The sequence below is a fragment of the Nematolebias whitei genome, chromosome 10, assembly GCF_014905685.2.
Source record: "Nematolebias whitei isolate Nwh7 chromosome 10, NemWhi1, whole genome shotgun sequence".
In the NCBI taxonomy this organism is placed as follows: domain Eukaryota; kingdom Metazoa; phylum Chordata; class Actinopteri; order Cyprinodontiformes; family Rivulidae; genus Nematolebias; species Nematolebias whitei.
The window spans coordinates 35582973-35602652 of NC_056507.1; the positions used below are offsets into that span (position 1 = coordinate 35582973).

At 40.5% G+C, this 19680-nt stretch overlaps 1 protein-coding gene across 1 annotated transcript in view; it reads left to right on the top strand.

Moving 5' to 3' along the window:
* LOC119415845 (PDZ domain-containing RING finger protein 4-like) overlaps positions 1–18827 on the top strand; it is a 98632-nt gene extending 79805 nt beyond the window's left edge. The window contains exons 4-8 of the mRNA XM_037683021.1: positions 5775–5873; positions 11256–11318; positions 14303–14404; positions 15418–15546; positions 17355–18827. Of these exons, the coding sequence (XP_037538949.1) occupies positions 5775–5873; positions 11256–11318; positions 14303–14404; positions 15418–15546; positions 17355–18827 (1866 nt within the window). The remainder of the gene's footprint in view (positions 1–5774; positions 5874–11255; positions 11319–14302; positions 14405–15417; positions 15547–17354) is intronic.
* The last annotated feature ends 853 nt before the right edge of the window (positions 18828–19680 follow it).

Sequence of the window (19680 nt, forward strand, 5' to 3'; positions counted from 1 at the left end):
AGTGACAAACAGACACAAACAGACAGAGGGAAACCAGGAATCCCACACCGAGAGGGAGGGGGCCTGTCTGACAAGCAGAGGTAACTCATTCCAGAGTCTTGGTCCTGCTACAGAGAAGGCCCTGTCACCTCTGCGCTTAAGACGAGTTCCTGGAACTGTGAGGAGCAACTGGTCCGCTGACCTCAGGGAACGTGGTGGGACATACGGTTGTAGCAAATCAGAGAGATGGGGGGGGGGGGGGGGGGGCGACACTGTTCAGTGATTTGTAGACATACATGAGTATTTTGAACTGGATTCGAAAGTGAACCGGTAACCAGTGCAGTGAGGCCAAAACTGGTGCAATGTGCTCTCTTTTGCCTGTACTGGTTAAAAATCGGGCTGCTGCATTCTGGACCAGTTGTAGTCGTGCTATAGAGGTTTGACTGATACCAAACAGGAGTGAATTGCAGTAATCAAGCCTAGATGTAATGAATGCATGTATTACTGTCTCCAGGTTCTTTTTGGACAATATGGGCTTCAGTTCAGACAGCCGCCTCAGTTGGAAGAAACGTGATTTAACAATCATGTTTACATGATTGTTAAGTTTCAGGGAAGGGTCCATTATCACTCCCAGATTAGTGACTCTTTGTTTTTCTGACAGGGTTAGAGCGGAGAGGTTTACTCATTTATGAAATCCTTAGATCGAGGTGGGCGGTAGATGAATGCAAATAACGTCGGAAGCGAATGTCCGAGTTCAAAGACGCTCAGCTCAAAGCTGGCACGGGAAATGGGATGGGCAGTTGTTTAGAGTCAAAAGTTGATTTGAATATTGTTAATAATCCACCACCGCACCGGCCTGATGGCCGCGGGGCGTTAAAATACAGACAGTTCGGTGGCAATAATTCCGTCGAGGCGCTGGACTCACCCGGAGACATCCAAGTCTCTGTGATGCAGTAAAAGTCCAACTCATACTCTTGAAAGTAGTCCCTGAGAATAAAAGTTTTGTTGGTTACAGATTTTGCATTGACCAAACACATCCGAATACTGTCCAAAGTGGAGCCAGCAGTGGTGAAGTTCGCGCGCGCCAGTGGCCTCGGGTTTTCAATAACAGCCCCTCCGGGTCGGTCCGAGCTGTGCACCGGCTGACAACTCCCGTTGTTTATCTGGTCTGGGCACGCGGGAAGCTAGCGATGGAAACCATGACCACCAGCTGAAGAGGAAGATGCAGTGCGCATGGCTTTAAGCTTTACCAGCCGCCCAGCACGTTTTCCCCGGCGTCTGAAGCGATGTCTCCGGGCATGGAGGTGAGGAGCGCAGCGGAGGTAAGCTGGCACGTCTGCCAGCAGAGGGGGGGGGGGGGGGGGCCAGAGGAACGCTCATATTGTTCCAAATAAGCGACATCGATGACAGAAAAACGAAGATCCAGAAGCTGTTGTCGGTCATACATCAGTAGTGAGTCTATATCACAGATAAAAAAACGAACAAAACAAAAATAATCCAAACACCATGTACATGGGCGCCATCTTACCGGAAGTCAAGGTCAAAATCATTCCCTGTATGTTAAGGCCTCAGTGTTAGGCTGGGTCAGTTTGACTCCCAGTTTGAGTTTTGCACAAGTTTTTAGTTTTGTGTTGTACTAAACTCCATTAATGCTCTTCTTTTTTTTTACTGTAAATTGGATCATGTTATTCAGTTTAGATTTTTTCATTCAACCTTTATTTATACAGGTTAGTCTCACTGAGCCATGAGAACTCATTTACAAGAGAGACCTGTTACAGTTACCTGTTTAGTTTTGCTTGTACTTGTAGTTTTTGCCAGTAGATGGTCTGAGTACCCTAACCTCACAGCTTCTACCTAACTGTACCTGCACTACAGTATAATGCAACACACCTGTGTCCACTCACAGTGTACAACAACCAATCCTTGTGCATATACCCCCTGGTTTCCTCAGGTCATTGTTAGATTCTGTCAAGTTCTCTGGTTTCCTGTTGCTTTCCTTGAATCGTACCTTATAGATTTTGTTAAATGTTTGCTTTAATTATTCAGCCATCCAGCCTGTTTGGCTGCTGCCTCCTGTGAGACTGCATTTATGTCCTTCCACCGTGCACCGCACAATGATGTTGAAATTTCTCAAAGCTTTTTTTAATTTAGAGCCAAGAGCTGCACACAATATCAAGGTGATGTTTAGGTCGTGCTTTATTAGGAATAAAAAGGGAAAGATTTTGACAACCTGAAACTTGGTCATGATTGTTGCCTCAATCGCTCATTTTCTGGAAGAAACTTCTACTCATGAGCCTGAGCTGCATGCTCATTTTGAAACACTTGGTGTTTTTTTCTTCTCTTTTTATGAGTGACTCCATTAACAGCGAGGCGAAATCGCTTAATAAACTCAGACTGAATTCATTAAAAAATATAAAGTGAGTCCTGTTTTTTGGAATATGGTGGACAAAAAAGGGATGCAAAATGGAAACACTTTATGGAGTCAAAAGTCTAATTTAATTTTTTTTGTGGAGCATGAATTTATCTCCCACCATGAGTGAATTAAATTTTTTTTTTTTCTTTTTGATCTTCCGGATTGTTGGACTACAAAAGCCATGTCTTATGGCTGAAATTTCACAGCCTAACATCGTGGGCTTTTCTTGCAGAACGCTTGATGTGCGGGCCGCCTCAGGACCATGTTAGGTACCATCTCTTTGATTAGTTTTGATGAGTTCTGAGGAAGTGAAGAACTCCAAGCTTGAAAATGGGTTTCCTCTCTTTGCCTCCATGCTAGCCATCAACACATTTGCAACAGCTTTTTTTCAATTACCGGTAATCAAAGGCGTGATTATTATGACAGAATCCAATGTGCTTTGATGGCGGGCAGCAATCTTCCTCTTAATCATGCCATCACAGTCATTAATTTACTGTCAGCTCTTGTCCCCGTGCCGCTCCACAATCTCCTGCCTGAGAGGCAGAGAGCTTGCTGGGAAAACAGAGCAGGGGGAAAATCAAAAGGGCGAGATGAGAGACTGAGATTGGTGAATGTGTTTTTGATGGTTCAGGAGACAGCAGCCTTTTACAGAGGCATCTGAGCGAGTGGGTGTTTTTGATTTTTTTATATATTTTCTTAAAGCATGAAAGCTCAAACGCTTCTGAGACAGAAGAAAGGCTCACATTCTGTGCAATTTTCTTTGTTTCTTTCTGATAATTTGAAAACAGATCTTCATACTAATGCAATCATTAATGAGCTGTAAGTAACTTTAGGCTTGTTTTGCTGATAAGGGCTCGTGCAGCACCTGCTCACACCTCCTCTTTGCCTCGCTCGCAGCAGTTAATTTGTGCAGTTTATTTTTAGAAATGTCTCTGCGACTTTTGCTTGTGATTTCAGTATCTCCCACCGATATCCCACATTTTCACACGTCATGTCAGCATGAAACAAACGCACTGGCTCCTACTGCGACCACACTGCTGGCGCTTCTGGAAGTGAAGCGCTGCAACAAATGTTTCTACGCTGACAATTAAAAAACATTTTTAAAAGCAGTTAGGGAAAAGCAACTCTGTTAGGTTTGTCAGCATCACGTCGTCCTCTCATTCATCAGCTGGAATTTGAAGTCGTCAGCCTGTGAGGCAGTCAGATAAAAATATAAACTCCACGCCAGGTGAAGGTTGTCAAAATATGATGAAGCGACACTCATGATATCGTTCTCCTACTCTGTTATTTGAAGTGTGCTTGTAAGTAAAAGGTTTGTACATATTTTAAAAAAGCAGGGATTCTTTTTCATGAACGGAGATTTAGCTCATCTGCGGGGGCATTTAGCTCTGCAGCTGCAGGAGCTGAGTCTGAAAACATCTAAATGATTTATCAGAGTCTGTATTAAAACCCAAGTTATACACGTAAAACGAGAGCATGAGAAAATGTTAATGAAGCTTTGAATGTGTGTGAGGAGAAACTTGAGCATAAGCAGCAAAAAATGCAAACCTAGGCGCCAGGTAGTGGCCTTTCCCCCCATTTTTCTTTCATCTCACCCCTTCCCCTACTCCATTCCCCTTCCCAAAGCCACGCTACATCTAACACATGTAACCAGCCAGCCTGCACTTGTCACGGACAAAATGAACCTCTTTTTTTTATGTGCAAGACCCCTGCGAGCCCCGCCACAGTCCTCGCTGCCACCTCATTTCTTTCTCCATCCTCCATCCTCCTCTCCACTCAACCACTTCGCTCCTGCAGCTAAGAGACGGTGTGTTTCTGCTCTAATGAAGACCTTGGGAGGTGGAGGCCATTTCACACTTGATTCTCTCAAACACCCCTTGACATGTTTCAGGTTTGAAATAGGGTGCAGGTCGGTGGTGCTTGTGGTGTTTGGCTACATCTGTTGTGGTAAACTGAAAGTGCAAAGTTGCAGGAAAGGAGATTCTGAACATTAAATTTAGGGAAGCTCAGAGGATAAAACAACGTAAAACAATAAGATACGATAAGTTAGAACTATATTAATCCCGCAGATAAAATTGAACAAAATTGCTTAATTCAGAAGTCTCATAGCATATCTATTGCATTCAAATACTAAAATGAAGAATCCTGGTAGACACAAACATCCCACAATTATCACTTTGTTCAAGTTCAAGTATCTTCATTATCCCTGAGGGACAGTTAGTTTCACAGTCAGTGGGTATAAAACATCCATACTACACAAGACATTGAAGCATTAAAATAACAAAAATCATCTCTGTTCATTGAGAAGCCTGATCGCTCCAGGGATAAATGAGTTTTTCGGTCTGTTCGTTCTACATCTGGGCTGCAGATACCTGCGTCCAGATGGAAGCAACCAGAACTCACCATGGAGTGGGTGATCAGGATTTGCCAGAATCTGCCTGGCCTTGTTCACTGACCTCTCCTTCTGTAGGTTAGTGAGGTTCTGTAGAGCTATGCCAGCAGTTTTGCTTCACATTCTGACAATCTCCAAGAGTTTGTTCCTGGTTTTGCATGTCAAAAGTCCAAACCAACAGATGAAGGTAAAAGTAAAAAAGACTCAATAAAACATGAATAAAACTTGTTGTTAATATTGCCTTACCAGAAGAAAAAAAAACTCCTCTGCAGCACATACATCTAGCATCATTCTATAAGTTCCATTCATCCATCCTTTATCTTTGCCCGCTTCTTCCATTTTGGGTCACGGGGGGCGCCGGTGCCCATGTCCAGCAATCACTGTGTGAGGGGCGGGGTACACCCTGGACATGTCTCCAGTCCATCACAGGGACACATAGAGACAAACGAGACAAACAACCATTCACTCCCTCATTCACACCTAGGGACAATTTTAGAGTTACCAGTCAGTCTAACATACAGGTTTTTGGTCTGTGGAAGGAAACCAGAGTACCTGGAAAACACCCACGCATGCACGGAGAGAACATACAAACTCCACCCAGAAAGGCCCCCAGACCGGGATTTGAACCAGGGACCTGCTTGCTGAGATGCAGCAGCTCTACCAGTTGCGCCACCGTGCTGCCCTCATGCTATAAGTTGAAAGATAAAAATGGAAACCTCTGGATGTTGACAGACATTTATCAAAACACCTTCAGCTAAACTCTTGCAAGTAAAGCCAGTTTTTCATGATCAAACACTGTCCAGCTCAAAAAGAAAGCACACAAAAGGAAACACTACCTAAAATCTGTGTGTGATCTTCGGTGGAGCAGCTTCTTATCGTTTTTATAGCCACTCTTATTGCATGATGAAAAGTTTGTTTAGTCGTTTGAAGTTTTCAGTCCCAGCAGTTGGCTTCTTCTTTTACACTCCTGTATTTTCCATTTATCTATAGGAAATTGAGCTCTGTCGACTCAGCAGTCAAGAAAAATTAGGGCTCACTTTGTGCTATCGAACAGACGAGGAAGAGGACGTGGCCATCTATGTCAGTGAAGTGAGTACAGGAACTCCTCTGTTGGACACTGACAAACATTTCAAATGTTTAACATCATGTTTATCATCACAGCTGTTTGCATGAACAGAGAGTCATCTTTCACACAGTTGGACTTGTTGCACTGTAAAGTTTATCCCGAATCAGTCATACCAAACACCAGCTGTTGTGGGGTTTATTGGATTATTCAGTTGGCTGTAACATGCGACCTCCATGCTAAAAGTCACTGATGTAATACTCTTTTATATACTCAACAGTTAAAATTTTATGAATAAACAATAGTTGCTTTATGTCTCATACTGGTAAGACTGTCCAAAGCAACATGTGTTGATAAATCATAGGCAAGTTGAAAATAAAATATAAAAACTTTATCAAATTGTTTTAATGCGTTTTATGTATCGGTGCCTTTCAAAACACTCAAGAACACCTTACACAAATATATTACAGTTAAATCATACAAATACAAAAGTTAAAATAATAAAATAAACCTCCAGCAGAACCAGGCTCAGGACAAGCGGTTGAGAGGACAGGAAGGAGCAAACGAGCACAGAATGACAGGCCCAGGTGTACTTTCTATAGGAGGAAAGACAAAAAAAACATGCTAAGATAGAAATAACTACAAATACAAACATGTAGAAATGCAAAACAGGTAGAGCAGAGCAAGTACAGTCAGCGTAAGAGTGAAGAAATGTGGTCAGTGTGTCCTCCAACAGTCTAAGCATAACCAAGGGAAAGCTCAGAAAACCCAAGCATACCCTAACTATAGGATTTATCAAAAAGGAAAGACTTAAGCCTAATCTTCAAAGTAGACAAGGTAGCCTCATGGACAAAACCTGGAAGTTGATTCCACAAGAGAGGAGCCTGAGAACTGGAAGATCTTCCTCCATTCTGGTTTTGGAAACTCTAGGAACCATCAGTAAACCTGCAGTCTGAGAGTGAAGTGCTCTGTTAGAAAAATATGGAACAATAAGATCTGTAATATACTTTGTAAGATGGAGCTAGGTTGTTGAGAGCTTTGTAGGTTAGAAGTAAGATTTTGAATTCTATTCTGAATTTGACAGGGAGCCAATAGAGAGAAGCTAAAACTAAAGAGATATGATCTCTCCTACTCTCATAATTCCTTAGTACTGTTATGTAAGAAACATGTTCTTATAATATAAATAGATTAGACATTTTGGTTGGTGCACAACAGTTTAAAGGCAAAAATAGTGTAATGTTCTCAATAGTCCCTTTCAAAAACAAAGTCCTATATGGACATCATATGTAAGATAAGGTTCAGTGGAGACAAAAAAAAAAGTACAAGTTTGTTACAGTTTGTTTTTATATGCAAATTGTGCAATAAATGTTTTATTGTCCACGGTTTAAGAGCACAACCAAATCTACTATTATGGCCCTCTGATGAACTGCGAAGTGTAATAATGTAGTGTATAGTATTTGTGGTATGCACATTGCTTTTTGTTAACAACCACACAAGGCAAAGTACTGCTCTCTACAGATGTCAGAATCACTGCGGTGCAACTCAGCAGCAGATGCTCATAACACAAAATTCTGAAAATGAATATACTAAAACTTTTACTGCTCAATGTTGACCATGTAGCTCTAAGTGTCTTAAAAAGAGATTAGTGAATAAATGAAAAGTTATAATGCTTGCACACAAAGTAATACTTCTTTATCTGTTACCACTCTCCATTGTTCCTGAAAGTGCACGGAAAATATGTTATTTCTCTTCTTGCTGTTCTTCTGCCAACCACCAAAGCTGTGATTGCTAGCTGTTTCAAAAATGGAAAGTATTAATGTTCCCGCAGCTCTGTGCATTTTCTACTGACAATTGGTTCCTTTGAAGTTTCTCATTTACATTTCATTCTCTGTTGTAGAAACCAACAATCATCATCTTTCTAGATCAGAGGGCCCCCGTGAAATGTTTTCACAACTGAGATTTGTCGCATTCCTCAGTATAAAATCAGTTGACATTTAATACTTATTGTGTAATTTATTATTTACTTTAGTATTCATTTGAGCAAAGCAAGTTTCTCAGTTGGTAGCAGTACTTCAAACCTAAAGTTTCATGAAACATAAATCACAATAGTGAACAGATGATCTAACCGCTTGATTACACCATAAGTTGGCGAAGTGAGATGATCGCCGAGGCAAAGTAAAAAAGACATAAAAGAAAGAGAGTCTTTTATGGTGTGATGTGTTATTCAGCGTGCGTCAGCGCACCTGAGAACAAGCAGGCTCGGATAAAAGCAAGCCTTGCTTTTTGTTTTATTGTTTTTTTTTCTTACAACTTTTTAGAAGTTGTGACTGTTCATCATTCTGCACAGCTCTCCACAAAATGTACTCGAAGTCGTCTCAGACCATGAAAGACGTGTGCTTTGAGAGCTGAGCAGAATATAAATCCTACTGATCAGTGAGTTTTTGGCCATGATCCTTCAAGGTTTATTTTCTTAAAACAAAACAGAAAAACTACCTAAGAGTGTGATGTAATAAAATAAAAGTGGCTGAATGTCACTCCATACAATACAAGACATGTTATACATTCAAATCACAGGTGAGGTACAGATACAAGATTGTTTCATAACTGATAAACTTCCATTTGTAGTTATACGTGTTCAATTTCAAAGATGACAAACTTTACGCAGGAAGGTATAAAGTTACATAAGCACTACATTATCTTCAACGGATAGTTGAATAACCATTGAAAACTCAAGGAAAACTCAACCACTGAAAACTATGAGGAGCTTGTAGCGCCTCAGATTGAAAAAGTCTTTCGGATAAAAGATGAAACGTTTCAACAAAGAATATCCTGATGCGTGATCAATAATCCAGGTAGAAAAATCTAACAAGGTTAAGTCAGGTCCTCTGGACGGATTATTCTTGTTGAAATGTTTTGTCTTTTTTCCAAATAACTTCTTCAGTCTGAGGAGCTGCAACAAACTCAGTCTTATAAATAGCACCTTCTCATAGTGGATCAACCAGTTTGTTGACAGCCAGAACTAGCTGTTCACATGATTAAGGAGGACCATCAGACTAACGACCAGTCAACAATTGAAATTATACTAACAATAACAGAATTGTAAGAGGGGGGACATTTGGACATGGAGGGCTCCGCCCCGTTTAATGATGGATGTGTTCTCTCAGATGGCTTCCTTCACTCCTCTCTCAAACCATTGTTCCTCTCTATCAAGGACTGGAACATCTTCATCCCTGAAATAATGACCGCTGTCTAAGGTCGTTTTCACACCAGATAGTCCGGTAGACTCGGTTCGGTTCGGGACCAATATTCATGAGCTTTTGTTACATTTGAGCTGGTGCGTTTGCATTCACACTGCACTGTGCAGTCGAGTCAACGTGTTGAAACAACCTATTACCCCACTCGCCTGTGGGGGCGCTGCACCAACAACTACTGAAAGAAACAACACAAAAACCTCTGAAGACACGTCTTCTTCTTCTTCTGTAAATAAAAATAAAAACGAAGTGGCATCAAGTTTTAGCAGTTTTAGGAGTTATATTTTGTCATTTTTCAAAAATGGACTCAGCATGAGCAGAAGATGAGACAGAAGACCATGGAGAATATTGTTTTTCACACAAGGCAGCTGACGGCTCCATATAAGGTCAGAGAAATGTGTGTTTGTTTACCCTGCGGAGCAGGGTCCGGTCTGTTTACATTCACACTGTACTCGAACCACGCTGGAGTTCTCTTCTACAAGGGTTTTAGCCCCGGCCAGAGTTCGCCTTTTTGTTCCGTGACAGAGTTAGATTGCGCGTTCACACCTCCTTAAACGAACCGGACTTTCTAGGAAAACGAGCTAGAGTTCGATTAAAGCGGACTAAACAGGGCTGGTGTGAATGCACACTAAGGGTGCATTCACACCAGCCCTGTTTAGTCTGTTTTAATAGAACTCTAGTCCATTTGCCTAGAAAGTCCGGTTTGTTTGGGGAGGTGTGAACGCGCAATCAAACTCTGATACGGACCAAATAAGCAAACTCTGGTCCACCTAAAATCCTAGGTCTTGGTTCTGTTGAAGTGAACTCTACCGCGGTTCTAATGCAGTGTGAATGCCAGCGGACCGGAGACCGCTCCAAAAACAGGAAGTTGACCACAGTGCAGGGTAAACAAATGTGCATTTCTCTTACCTCATACGGAGCCGTCTCAGCTGCCTTGTGTGAAAAACAACATTCTTCATGGTCTTCTGCTCATGCTGAGTCCATTGTTGAAAAATGACTAACCTGAAATCCTAAAACCTCTTAAATTTGATGCCACTCCATTTTTGTTTTTACTTCCAGAAAAAGAAGAAGAAGTGTCTTCTTCAGAGGTTTTCTTGTTGTTTCCTTCAGTAGTTCTTGGTGCAGCTCCACCACAGGCGAGGGGGGGAACAGGTTGGCTCGACTGACTTAGTGTGAATGTGAACCGCACCAGCTGAAAATGTAAAACAAAATGTTCTGAATATTGGTCCCCAATCAAACCGAGTCTACCGGACTATCAGGTGTGAAAACACCCTAAAGGACGAAACGTTTCAACAAGAAGAATCTGTCCAGAGGACCTGACTGAACCTTATTAGACATTGAAGACTCACTTCCTAACTGGAACCTTTACACCCTGTGTCCTCTATTTTTTCCTGCCTTTAACCCATTCCTGTGCAGGGACCTGGCACCCTGTTTAATGTGTTTTGTTTTGTGTGGAAGTGAACTATCATGAAGATGGAGTGTCGCTGCGTCTCAGTGACTGCAGAGTTCCAGTGAGTCTGCGAGGAGAAAGTGGAACAAATGACCTCAAACACAAGCTGATTGTTCTAAGAAAGCATGTCCTGCCCTCTTGTTGACTAGCATTAGTCACAGGAAGAGCAGGTGCATCACATGCCACGGTTAAATTACAGGCTGGATAATTGTGCTAAATCAACTTGCCATAAAGAAAAACAGGCAAAACAGAGAACTTTTGTGATAACCTTGATAATTCTATTTTATCGTGGATTTTGACTAATTTCCAAATGTGTTTGAAAACGATTCAGAGTCAGAGAGTCAGAGTCAAAGTTTCTTTATTTGTCATCCGCACCACATGTGGTAGGTACATGTGGTGGAACTAAATTATGTACACTGGGTTCCAGTTACATCCAACAAAAGTATAAAATGTAAAAGTAAAACAGTAATAAGATCAAAGATATGAACTAAGAAACTTGTTAACTAAACATACGCTAAGCACTTGTAGTACAAAAACATTACACCGAACAGCAGCACGAACATGAGTCCAGTTTATTTCAGATTTCTGGAAACAGAAACTAACTAACTAATATGCATCTAGATGATGGCTTTTCTTTAAATAAACTGTTTATTACTACATAATAAACCATTTTAAAATGCATTATTTTGTGCATTTTTATTCAACAGGTCTGTCCAAACAGTATTGCTGCCAGAGATGGACGCATCCGAGAGGGGGATCGTATTTTACAGGTGCGGTAACACACTCTACATCAACTCCTTTGCTTTAAAAGAACCTGTTTTTATCTTGTTGAATTCTCCCACTTTCCTCTAGCATGAGAGCCCATTTATTTTTAATGGCAGCACATTATTGGGGAACATGCCCCCACTGTGGCTGTTAAGGGGAAAGAAATGCCCCCCTGGCTGTTTTAGTTACCGACTCAGCACCAACAGGGGTTTTTTAAGAGTTCTGCTTGAGGATGGCGCTGCGCCGCAGATCACTGCCCCCTGTGCAATAGCTCAGAGGCTGTGGCTGCTATTAGTCTCCGACTTCATCTTCAGTCAAGAGCAGAGAGCAGGATTTGTCAGCCGTATGGCTGGATGATGCTCCATCTGAGGATTCCAGTGGGAGGGTGACTGTTGTAAAGAAAAGGAGTAATGGCCTCTAGATTTACTGTTAAGACTTCATTAATGAGTTTACTTTTACTTTTGATGCTCATTTCCTAGAAAGCTACAAACAATCCTGTACACCACTGTACACTTATTTAATTATAGCCATTTAAATTCACATTTTCAACATTTACTACAACATTGACACCTAATTATAGCATTTTTGTTGTTGTTGTTTTTTGTCACGGATAATGGAGGTAACTTCAAAATATATAAGAAGCAAATAGTTGTTACTTCAGCAGATATTTCAGTATGTGGAGCGGAGACTGGTCTAATTGTCTAATTGAATACACCACAAGAGGTTTGGCTGATTTGAACCAGGGCCAGGCACATGTGTGTGTTTACTGTATGTGCAAGGCAGTCTAGTGCTCTGACCCTATTATCCACCCATGACAAGGCCATTATTCTACAGGCAGAAAGATGGAAGCCACCTGTCAGTGGCCGGTTAATTGTGCAACTAGATGCATGCACACTGTGGATACTTTGGTGAACGCAACGGTTCTGTTTGCCACCTCATTCATAATAACCTGGATCCTGGTTCAAATTATGAAGCGCTGAGAGTGTAGTTTCCTCCACTAAAAGTAAAGGCATTATTGTGCAGCAGTGTTTTAATTGTGATGCTTTATTTATAAGAACAGGTGTGTTTGTATGTTGTTGTTTTTTTTTTGCCAATGTTTGACCTAAAGGAATAATTCAGATCTTTTGAATGTTTGGTAGGAAGGATATGTACAGTTAATCTTACCTGTGGCTGATCAGTCTTCAGTTTGGAGAAACAGAGTTCAATCCTGACAGGAATGAAGTGCTGTTCTTGTGCTAACAGCTAGTCTGCGCAAGGTCAACCCTGAAGTGGATCGCTGCCATATTAAAGCTACTGCACTCTGGATCATACAAATTTTAGTTGGTCCATTGAATCACTGCAAGAGAAGGGGTTCTCTGCAGACCAAAAGTGGGCGCTTCTGGAGAATAGATGTTTCTAGAGGGCAAAGACAGATTGGTTAGCTCTATTTACTGGCTCTTTAGGAAAGTTATGTCCTCTTTTAAACTGAAGGTTTCTAAGAAACAGCGTTGTATCAGCTGTCAAACGCCTTTTTTCTTATTGTCCAATCAGATGTGGCCATCCAGATCCGCTTTACGTATTTGTCTGCAGAGATACCTACTTGCACTGCAAAGTGGGCAGGTAATGTTAGACCCGCCTTCAAGAAGAGCTGGACCAATGACGTTTATTCTAGTATATACGTCATAGAGCTGGGTGCACCCACAGCACCACTAACACACCCAAAATCAATTCCATCACGGAGAGTCAGCCAGAAGATACGCACCACCCATGGCCTTATTGAAAGATTATTGAAAGATTATTCAGTACAGCAGGACAGATTCTCTCTCCCAAAAGAGCCAGATTGGACTCGAAAAACTTTGAAAACCAACTTTTTCTGAACTTGAACAAGAAATTCTTGCTGCAATATTAAAATGTGTCAGTTCATGATGTTAGGAGACAAGATGTCTCCAAATGTCTCAACACTCAGGTCCAAGTTTTAAAAATAGTGTCAGGAAGTTCAAATATTGTTCATTATTGACCCATTACAAGGTCGACTAGACAATATTTAAACTAGAGTTGATGACAAACTGGAGTTGAAATGATCAGATGTTCTTTTGTGTCTAATGCTCCTTTTGTTCAGGCAGACAACTTTTACTTAAATGTGTTTACTGCAGTTAAAATGACACATTGGTTTTGCTTTGTGTTAAATAAAAACTTTCAAAGGTATAATCATTCCTCTTTCTTATTTTGCTTAATGTCATTTAACTCTGCAGGTCATCCCTGAAATTCTGACGCACAGAATCACAAGTCCAAGTGTGAACTGTGTCACAGAGTAAACACAATAAAAACATGTATTATCTGCAGCATCGTTCATTAAAATGACACAACACTATTCATGTATTACAGAAAATACATACAGTAGGCACCATTGCATTAGATAATATATTCATCAAATACTTTTACTTTTAACACTTTAAGTATTTTGAAAAGCAAGTACTTACTTACTTTTACTTAAGTAAAAACATCAATGTGGTACTTCTACTTTTACTAGAGTACATTTTTGTCTGTTTGTTTGTACTTTTATTTAAGTGCAGTGTTTGAGTACTTTCTCCTCCACTGCCAAAATGCACAAATCTGATAAACAGTAGAGGTGCCCCAGGCCAGTGTAGTGGTGCTACAGCTAGCTGCTGCTGCCACCATTTGAACTTACAATAAGCACTGAATTCAATTTAAACATGCGCCCAGAACAATGACACATCAACAATGATGTGAACGTTCATAAAATAGCATTGGCGTGAACCTGTCTGACATCTTTCACATTTGAGTTGTGTGAAGATGGAAGCAATCCACCTTGGTCTGACCTCACTTTAGTCCTTAGTCTGTTTATGCTTATTAATAAACTCTATTTCTCCAACAGATATAATGTTAATTGTTATTAACCTTTCCACAGAACTAAGTTTAAAAAGAGCATTGCTTTAATTATTTGTGTAGTAAACATGCTGTATTTATTTATTTATGTATTTATTTTCAGATTAATGGCCAAGATGTACAAGACAGAGAAGAAGCGATGGCTGCACTGTCCAGTGATGACTGCAGGAAAATCATACTACTGGTTGCGAGACCTGAGATGCAGGTTAGAAATAAAACCTCCACACCCGTGCATCAAACTGACAAACTGTTTAAAGTGCAGACTAAAATATGATGAAGGCCTGACAGTCATTGAAAGAATATCACCCTCAGCCTCTCATGCTAGAGTTTTAAAATGCTGTAGGATCATGTTACAGTCATTTTTACGATGACGCAGGTCAGTCAGCTATAGCAGCCATCTTGAATTGGGTTGACTTCAGAAGTTAAGTAGTTCTAGATTTACATCCAGCAATTACTTTCTGGGTTTCTATAAAATCTGTCTAGTGGCTTATGAGAAATTTTACTAACAGAGACAAACGCACAGTCACAACAAAAACGTTATCCCCTGACTTGAGCAGCAGGTGATAATTGATTCTGAAGGTTTGCTCTTAGCAGAACTTTTGCTCAGAAGAAACCATCAGCATTCTTGGAGTGGGTGACCACTCCCCACCCACTGAAAACAGCCTCTCCTGGTGGGAGCCCCCACTGAAACTCCTCATCATGTTTTATTTTTATGTTGCACCACTGTAATTGACTTCCAATGCTAAGCCATAAAAGCTAATGGCATGGTAATGTGGAGTGAGTTCAAGCCTGAGGCCAACGACGAGGAAGTGGAAGGACTCTGCCGCAGTGCAGATGAGCAGGAAGCAGTTGTAGGCGTTTTCTAATTAAACGGGCCTTTTAAATGTGAAGTCATCAGGTGCGGATGCCATTTGGTTCGTATCAAACAGACTGATAAATGGGAGAAGGAACAGAGTGATTGTATGAATGCTAACTAGAAAGGTCTGATTTAAAATTGGCAGTTTTGTTGGTCTCAAAGAACAAGAGCTGTCTCTCAGAAACTTGCAGTTTCTTCTTTTAAAACTAAGCAGAGAAATTATTGGAGAAACCCTATTTGTACATTAATTTGGGGGAAAAAAACCTGTTTTAATACATTGTGTTGTCTGAGCTATGAAAAAAAAACACATTGACTGTTTCTTCTCTCCATGTTTATCCCTGTTCCATCTGTTCTGTTGTCAGCTGGAGGAGGCCTGGCTGGACGATGAACACAGTGAGTTCCTGGAGCAGCTGAAGATGGAAATGTTGGAGGAGCAGCAGAGAGAGGAGATGGAGTTAGCTGTCTTACAAGAGGAGCAGGAGAAGCAGCAGGTTCTAAATATCTTATCTGCATTTACACCTAAAGTATTTCTTTAGACTGTTTATCAGAATGAAGAAACTTCAAAAAGTGAAGAACATAAATCAGTGATGAAAAATATCATAGAGGAAGAGTTGTCAGTTTCAGAAGCAGTTGTAGCCAAAATAAACTTTTGCAAATACAAAATATAACATTAAACCATATATTGACTTGTATGCAGTGCTGAGTAATAGCCTTTCTCCAGTGAATTAAAATAAATAACATTATATATGTGGATAAATGCCCTGATGCATACTCAATAATCCAAACATTAATGTGGATAAAAATTTTACGACAGCCCTGGGGTGTAAATGAACAACATTTGAAAAAACAGAATTACATTTGGCCAAACTGGGAGTGATGGTTTTATTTATTTATTTGTGTGTGTGTATATATATTTTTTTACTTTATTAACAACGTAAAACAAAACAATGTACAGTACACACACAACAGAGGTACAGTTAGCAGTCTAGCCTTTAGCCTGTTTTGTTCGAGCTTAAAGAAGAAGATATGACATTGGAAAACTTAGCAGGATCTTCAAGGTAATTGTTTTTTTCAAATGTAATTCTGATTTTTTTCAAGTGTGATTCCGGCCACTTCTGCTTTGGCTCAATGTAATTCTGTTTTCTCTAATGTAACACCGTTTTTTCCTAATGTTGATGTGTTTTTTTTGTTTTTTTTTGTGCATTTTTTGAAATGTAATTCTGTTTTTTCAAAAGTTGTTCATTTACACCTCAGGGCCACTGTAATATTTAGACCAAAACTATTGAACTGTTTTATTTCCCAACGGGATAAATCCTAACTTAAAAGAATCTTTTGCTATCATTAGAAAGTACCACAACAACCTACAATACATCGTTTAAAAAAGCGGAGCAGAAATAACATGGCGCCTAAAATAACAAAAGATTTACACTAAACATAACTTCTTTCTTTGTGAGAGTGCACAATTTAGTTTACCTTTTTGCAGTTTTTATACAGTATAGTGAGTTACTTTTTGTATTTAAATCCTCATCAAAACAAGAGTATATAGTTCTAAATATATTACACAAAACATTCTAAAATTTATACATTTATGGAATATTAAAATATTAATAATATTAATAAATAGTTAATAATTAACTATTTATATTATTTTTTATAAAATTATGTGTATATAAAATATGTAAAATTGACATTAAAGTTTTATTGAAAACACAATAATTATATGTACCTTACTAATAATCATTTACATTCCATAATGCAATATATCCATAAATTTTGTTTTTGAAAAATGAGCTGTTTAAAATGTAAAATGAATCTAAATTCACATTTTTAACTCCTCCCACTTTGGCTGTGGTTGCCTGGGAGGAGAGGAGTCGACGGGGGAGAGGACAGCACCCAGAAACCATCTTATCACCAGCAAACTGGTTGGTCCACTGTAGGAGTGTACTGCTTGGGGGGAAACAGTTTGTATGTGACTCCTCAGACTGATGAAGCCCTTTGGATGGATGGCGAAATGTCTCTCAATGAAAAGGAACTGTGCAGATGACCAGACTGAACATTGTTGGACTTTGAAAAAGCTGATGCATCATATTGGTTTTCTATATTTTGAAGTATATTTTAGATCAAAATCATTTCATATTTTAATTCACTTCAGGGCATAAAGATCAGAATGATTCAGAAGTTATTTTTGGCCCGTGGCTCTACAAACCTTTGCAGTGTCACTTTCAATACATGTGTAAAACATTTCATGTAGACTTTAGCTACAAGTGTCAATATTAAAGTGTTTTTTTATTTATTTCAGAGAGAAGACGACGACAGGCCCACCTGTTCAACTCTTCCTTACTATAAGGACAGCGTGCGAAGTCTAAAAGACAGAATGGACAGCTCAGACCATAATGTCTTGGCCAAAATCCAAAGACGTCTTTCTCGATGCCTGAGAGACAGTCAGGACACACGCTGTAGCACTAGTAGCACTCGGCTGGAGGACAGAGAGGATGAGGACATTGATGAGACCGAGGGTGATCGTTTCCAGCAGCTCTTGGAGCTGAAGTGTCAGATACGTAACAGCGGTGAGTATGACCTGTTCTACAGCCGCCGCAGCACCATCGAGTGTAACATGGCAGAGCAGAACGACGTACAGCATGAACTACAGATGCTCAACGAGGAGCTGCGCAGCATTGAGCTCGAGTGTCAAAACATCATGCAGGCCCACAAGCTTCGGAAGGGTCAGCAGTCTCCTTTAACTGAACGTTCTGCTCCCTCTGTCAAAAATCAAAGCCCCAATCGTGGAGAGTCCACCAAAGGTAAGCTGGTAGATATAAATGGGAGGCTGGAGAAGTCTGACAAGGACAGTTCCAGTGCTTACAACACTGCAGAGAGTTCACGAAGCACCCCTTTGGCAATGGACCGCTCCCCAGAACACTCACTGCAGAGAGTGGTGAGCCTCACCAACCAGAGGAACCTCTGCAGTGGTCTTGCTGCTGGTCACTCACTGAGCCCAAGCCCCATCCCAGCCTGCCGTGCCCCAGTCCCAGGCAAAGGCAGCAGCCCTGACCACAGCAATGCCTCTGAAACCGATGAAACTCCTCAGGCCGAGAAGGACAGCGAGGGTAAATTAAAGCAATGCACTTCTCGTATCCCCTACTTCTCTCCTTCCCACAATTCCCAGCAGAGGCAGGCCAACATTCCAGCTCACGCCCGCCACTATCAGAGCTACATGCAGCTGATCCAGCAGCACTCAGCTGTGGAGTACGCTCAGAGCCAGCTCAGCCTGCTTAGTGTCTGCAAAGAGCCTCAGAGACCTAGTAACGAGCCCAAGATGGAGTGGAAGGTCAAGATCCGCAGCGACGGCACCCGCTACATCACCAAGAGGCCCGTGAGAGACAAGATCCTGAGGGAGCGAGCCTTAAAGATTAAAGAGGAGCGAAGTGGGGGAATGACCACGGATGATGATGCAATGAGTGAAATGAAGATGGGGAGGTACTGGAGCAAAGAGGAGAGGAAACAGCACCTGGTCAGGGCAAAAGAACAGAAGAGGAGACGAGAGTTCATGCAGCGCAGTCGGCTGGAAAGTTTGAAGGAGAACCCTCAGAGCAGCAGCGAGGGCCGTAAGGAAGTCAGCATCATCGAGCTCAGCCACAAGAAGATGTTAAAGAAGCGCAATAAGAAAATTCTGGATAATTGGATGACGATTCAGGAGCTGATGACTCACGGTACTAAAGCCCCCGAGGGGGCAAAGGTGCACAACGCCTTTCTTTCTGTCACGACTGTATAAAACAGACACACAAGCTACCCCATGTGGTATGATATACTCGCCTCGTTAAATGTGGCATTTTTAAAAGGACAATAGAAATACTTTTCACACTTTGTAACTAAAACAACAAAGTTTTTAAAAATAACTTTAACAGTGGCATCATGGCGTTTTTGTGATGAAGTTGTTTTTTCACATCACTCTTTGGGGAACAAAAGCTTTTCTAAGAAACTACGAAAGTTTTAGTTTTTCACTCTAAACATGTTTATCGTTTTTATTTTAATTTCAACTTTATGTTTAGAACTATAACTCAAGACAACTGTACAAGAAACTGAGATATTTCTTTGTGTATTTTTGTGTCAGTGAAAGGAAGTGAGTGGAAACCCATCTGTCTTTTCTTTTCGTTGGAGAATTTTATTTTACTTTATCATTTAAAATTGTTTCTTTTTTCCTTTTAGATTAGCAAATGTCACATAACTGCTTTTAAAACTAAAACTCATGACATTCCTGTTTAAAAATGAGAAGCAGCTAAAACCTTATAACAAATCATGCCTTTTTCAGTCATAGTATTTTTATATTTCCTTCCACCAAGGAAGGTAAATCTAATCATAACATAATACACATGAACAACAGCATCAAATAATGCAGTACCATGGGTTAATTATTTTATGTTAACAAACGCTGAAATCAATTTTTATTCAAAATGTGGATTGTTTTCCAACAAGATGCATCTAATAAATATCTAGCAAAAAAATGTTTTGCACATGCACAAGTTAAAGAAGCCAAACTTCACTTTCCAGAAGAAGTAACACAACATTGTTACTGATAGAAAAGTCACAGGCAGAGGAGGTTTTTATACTTTGTAAAATAAACTCTG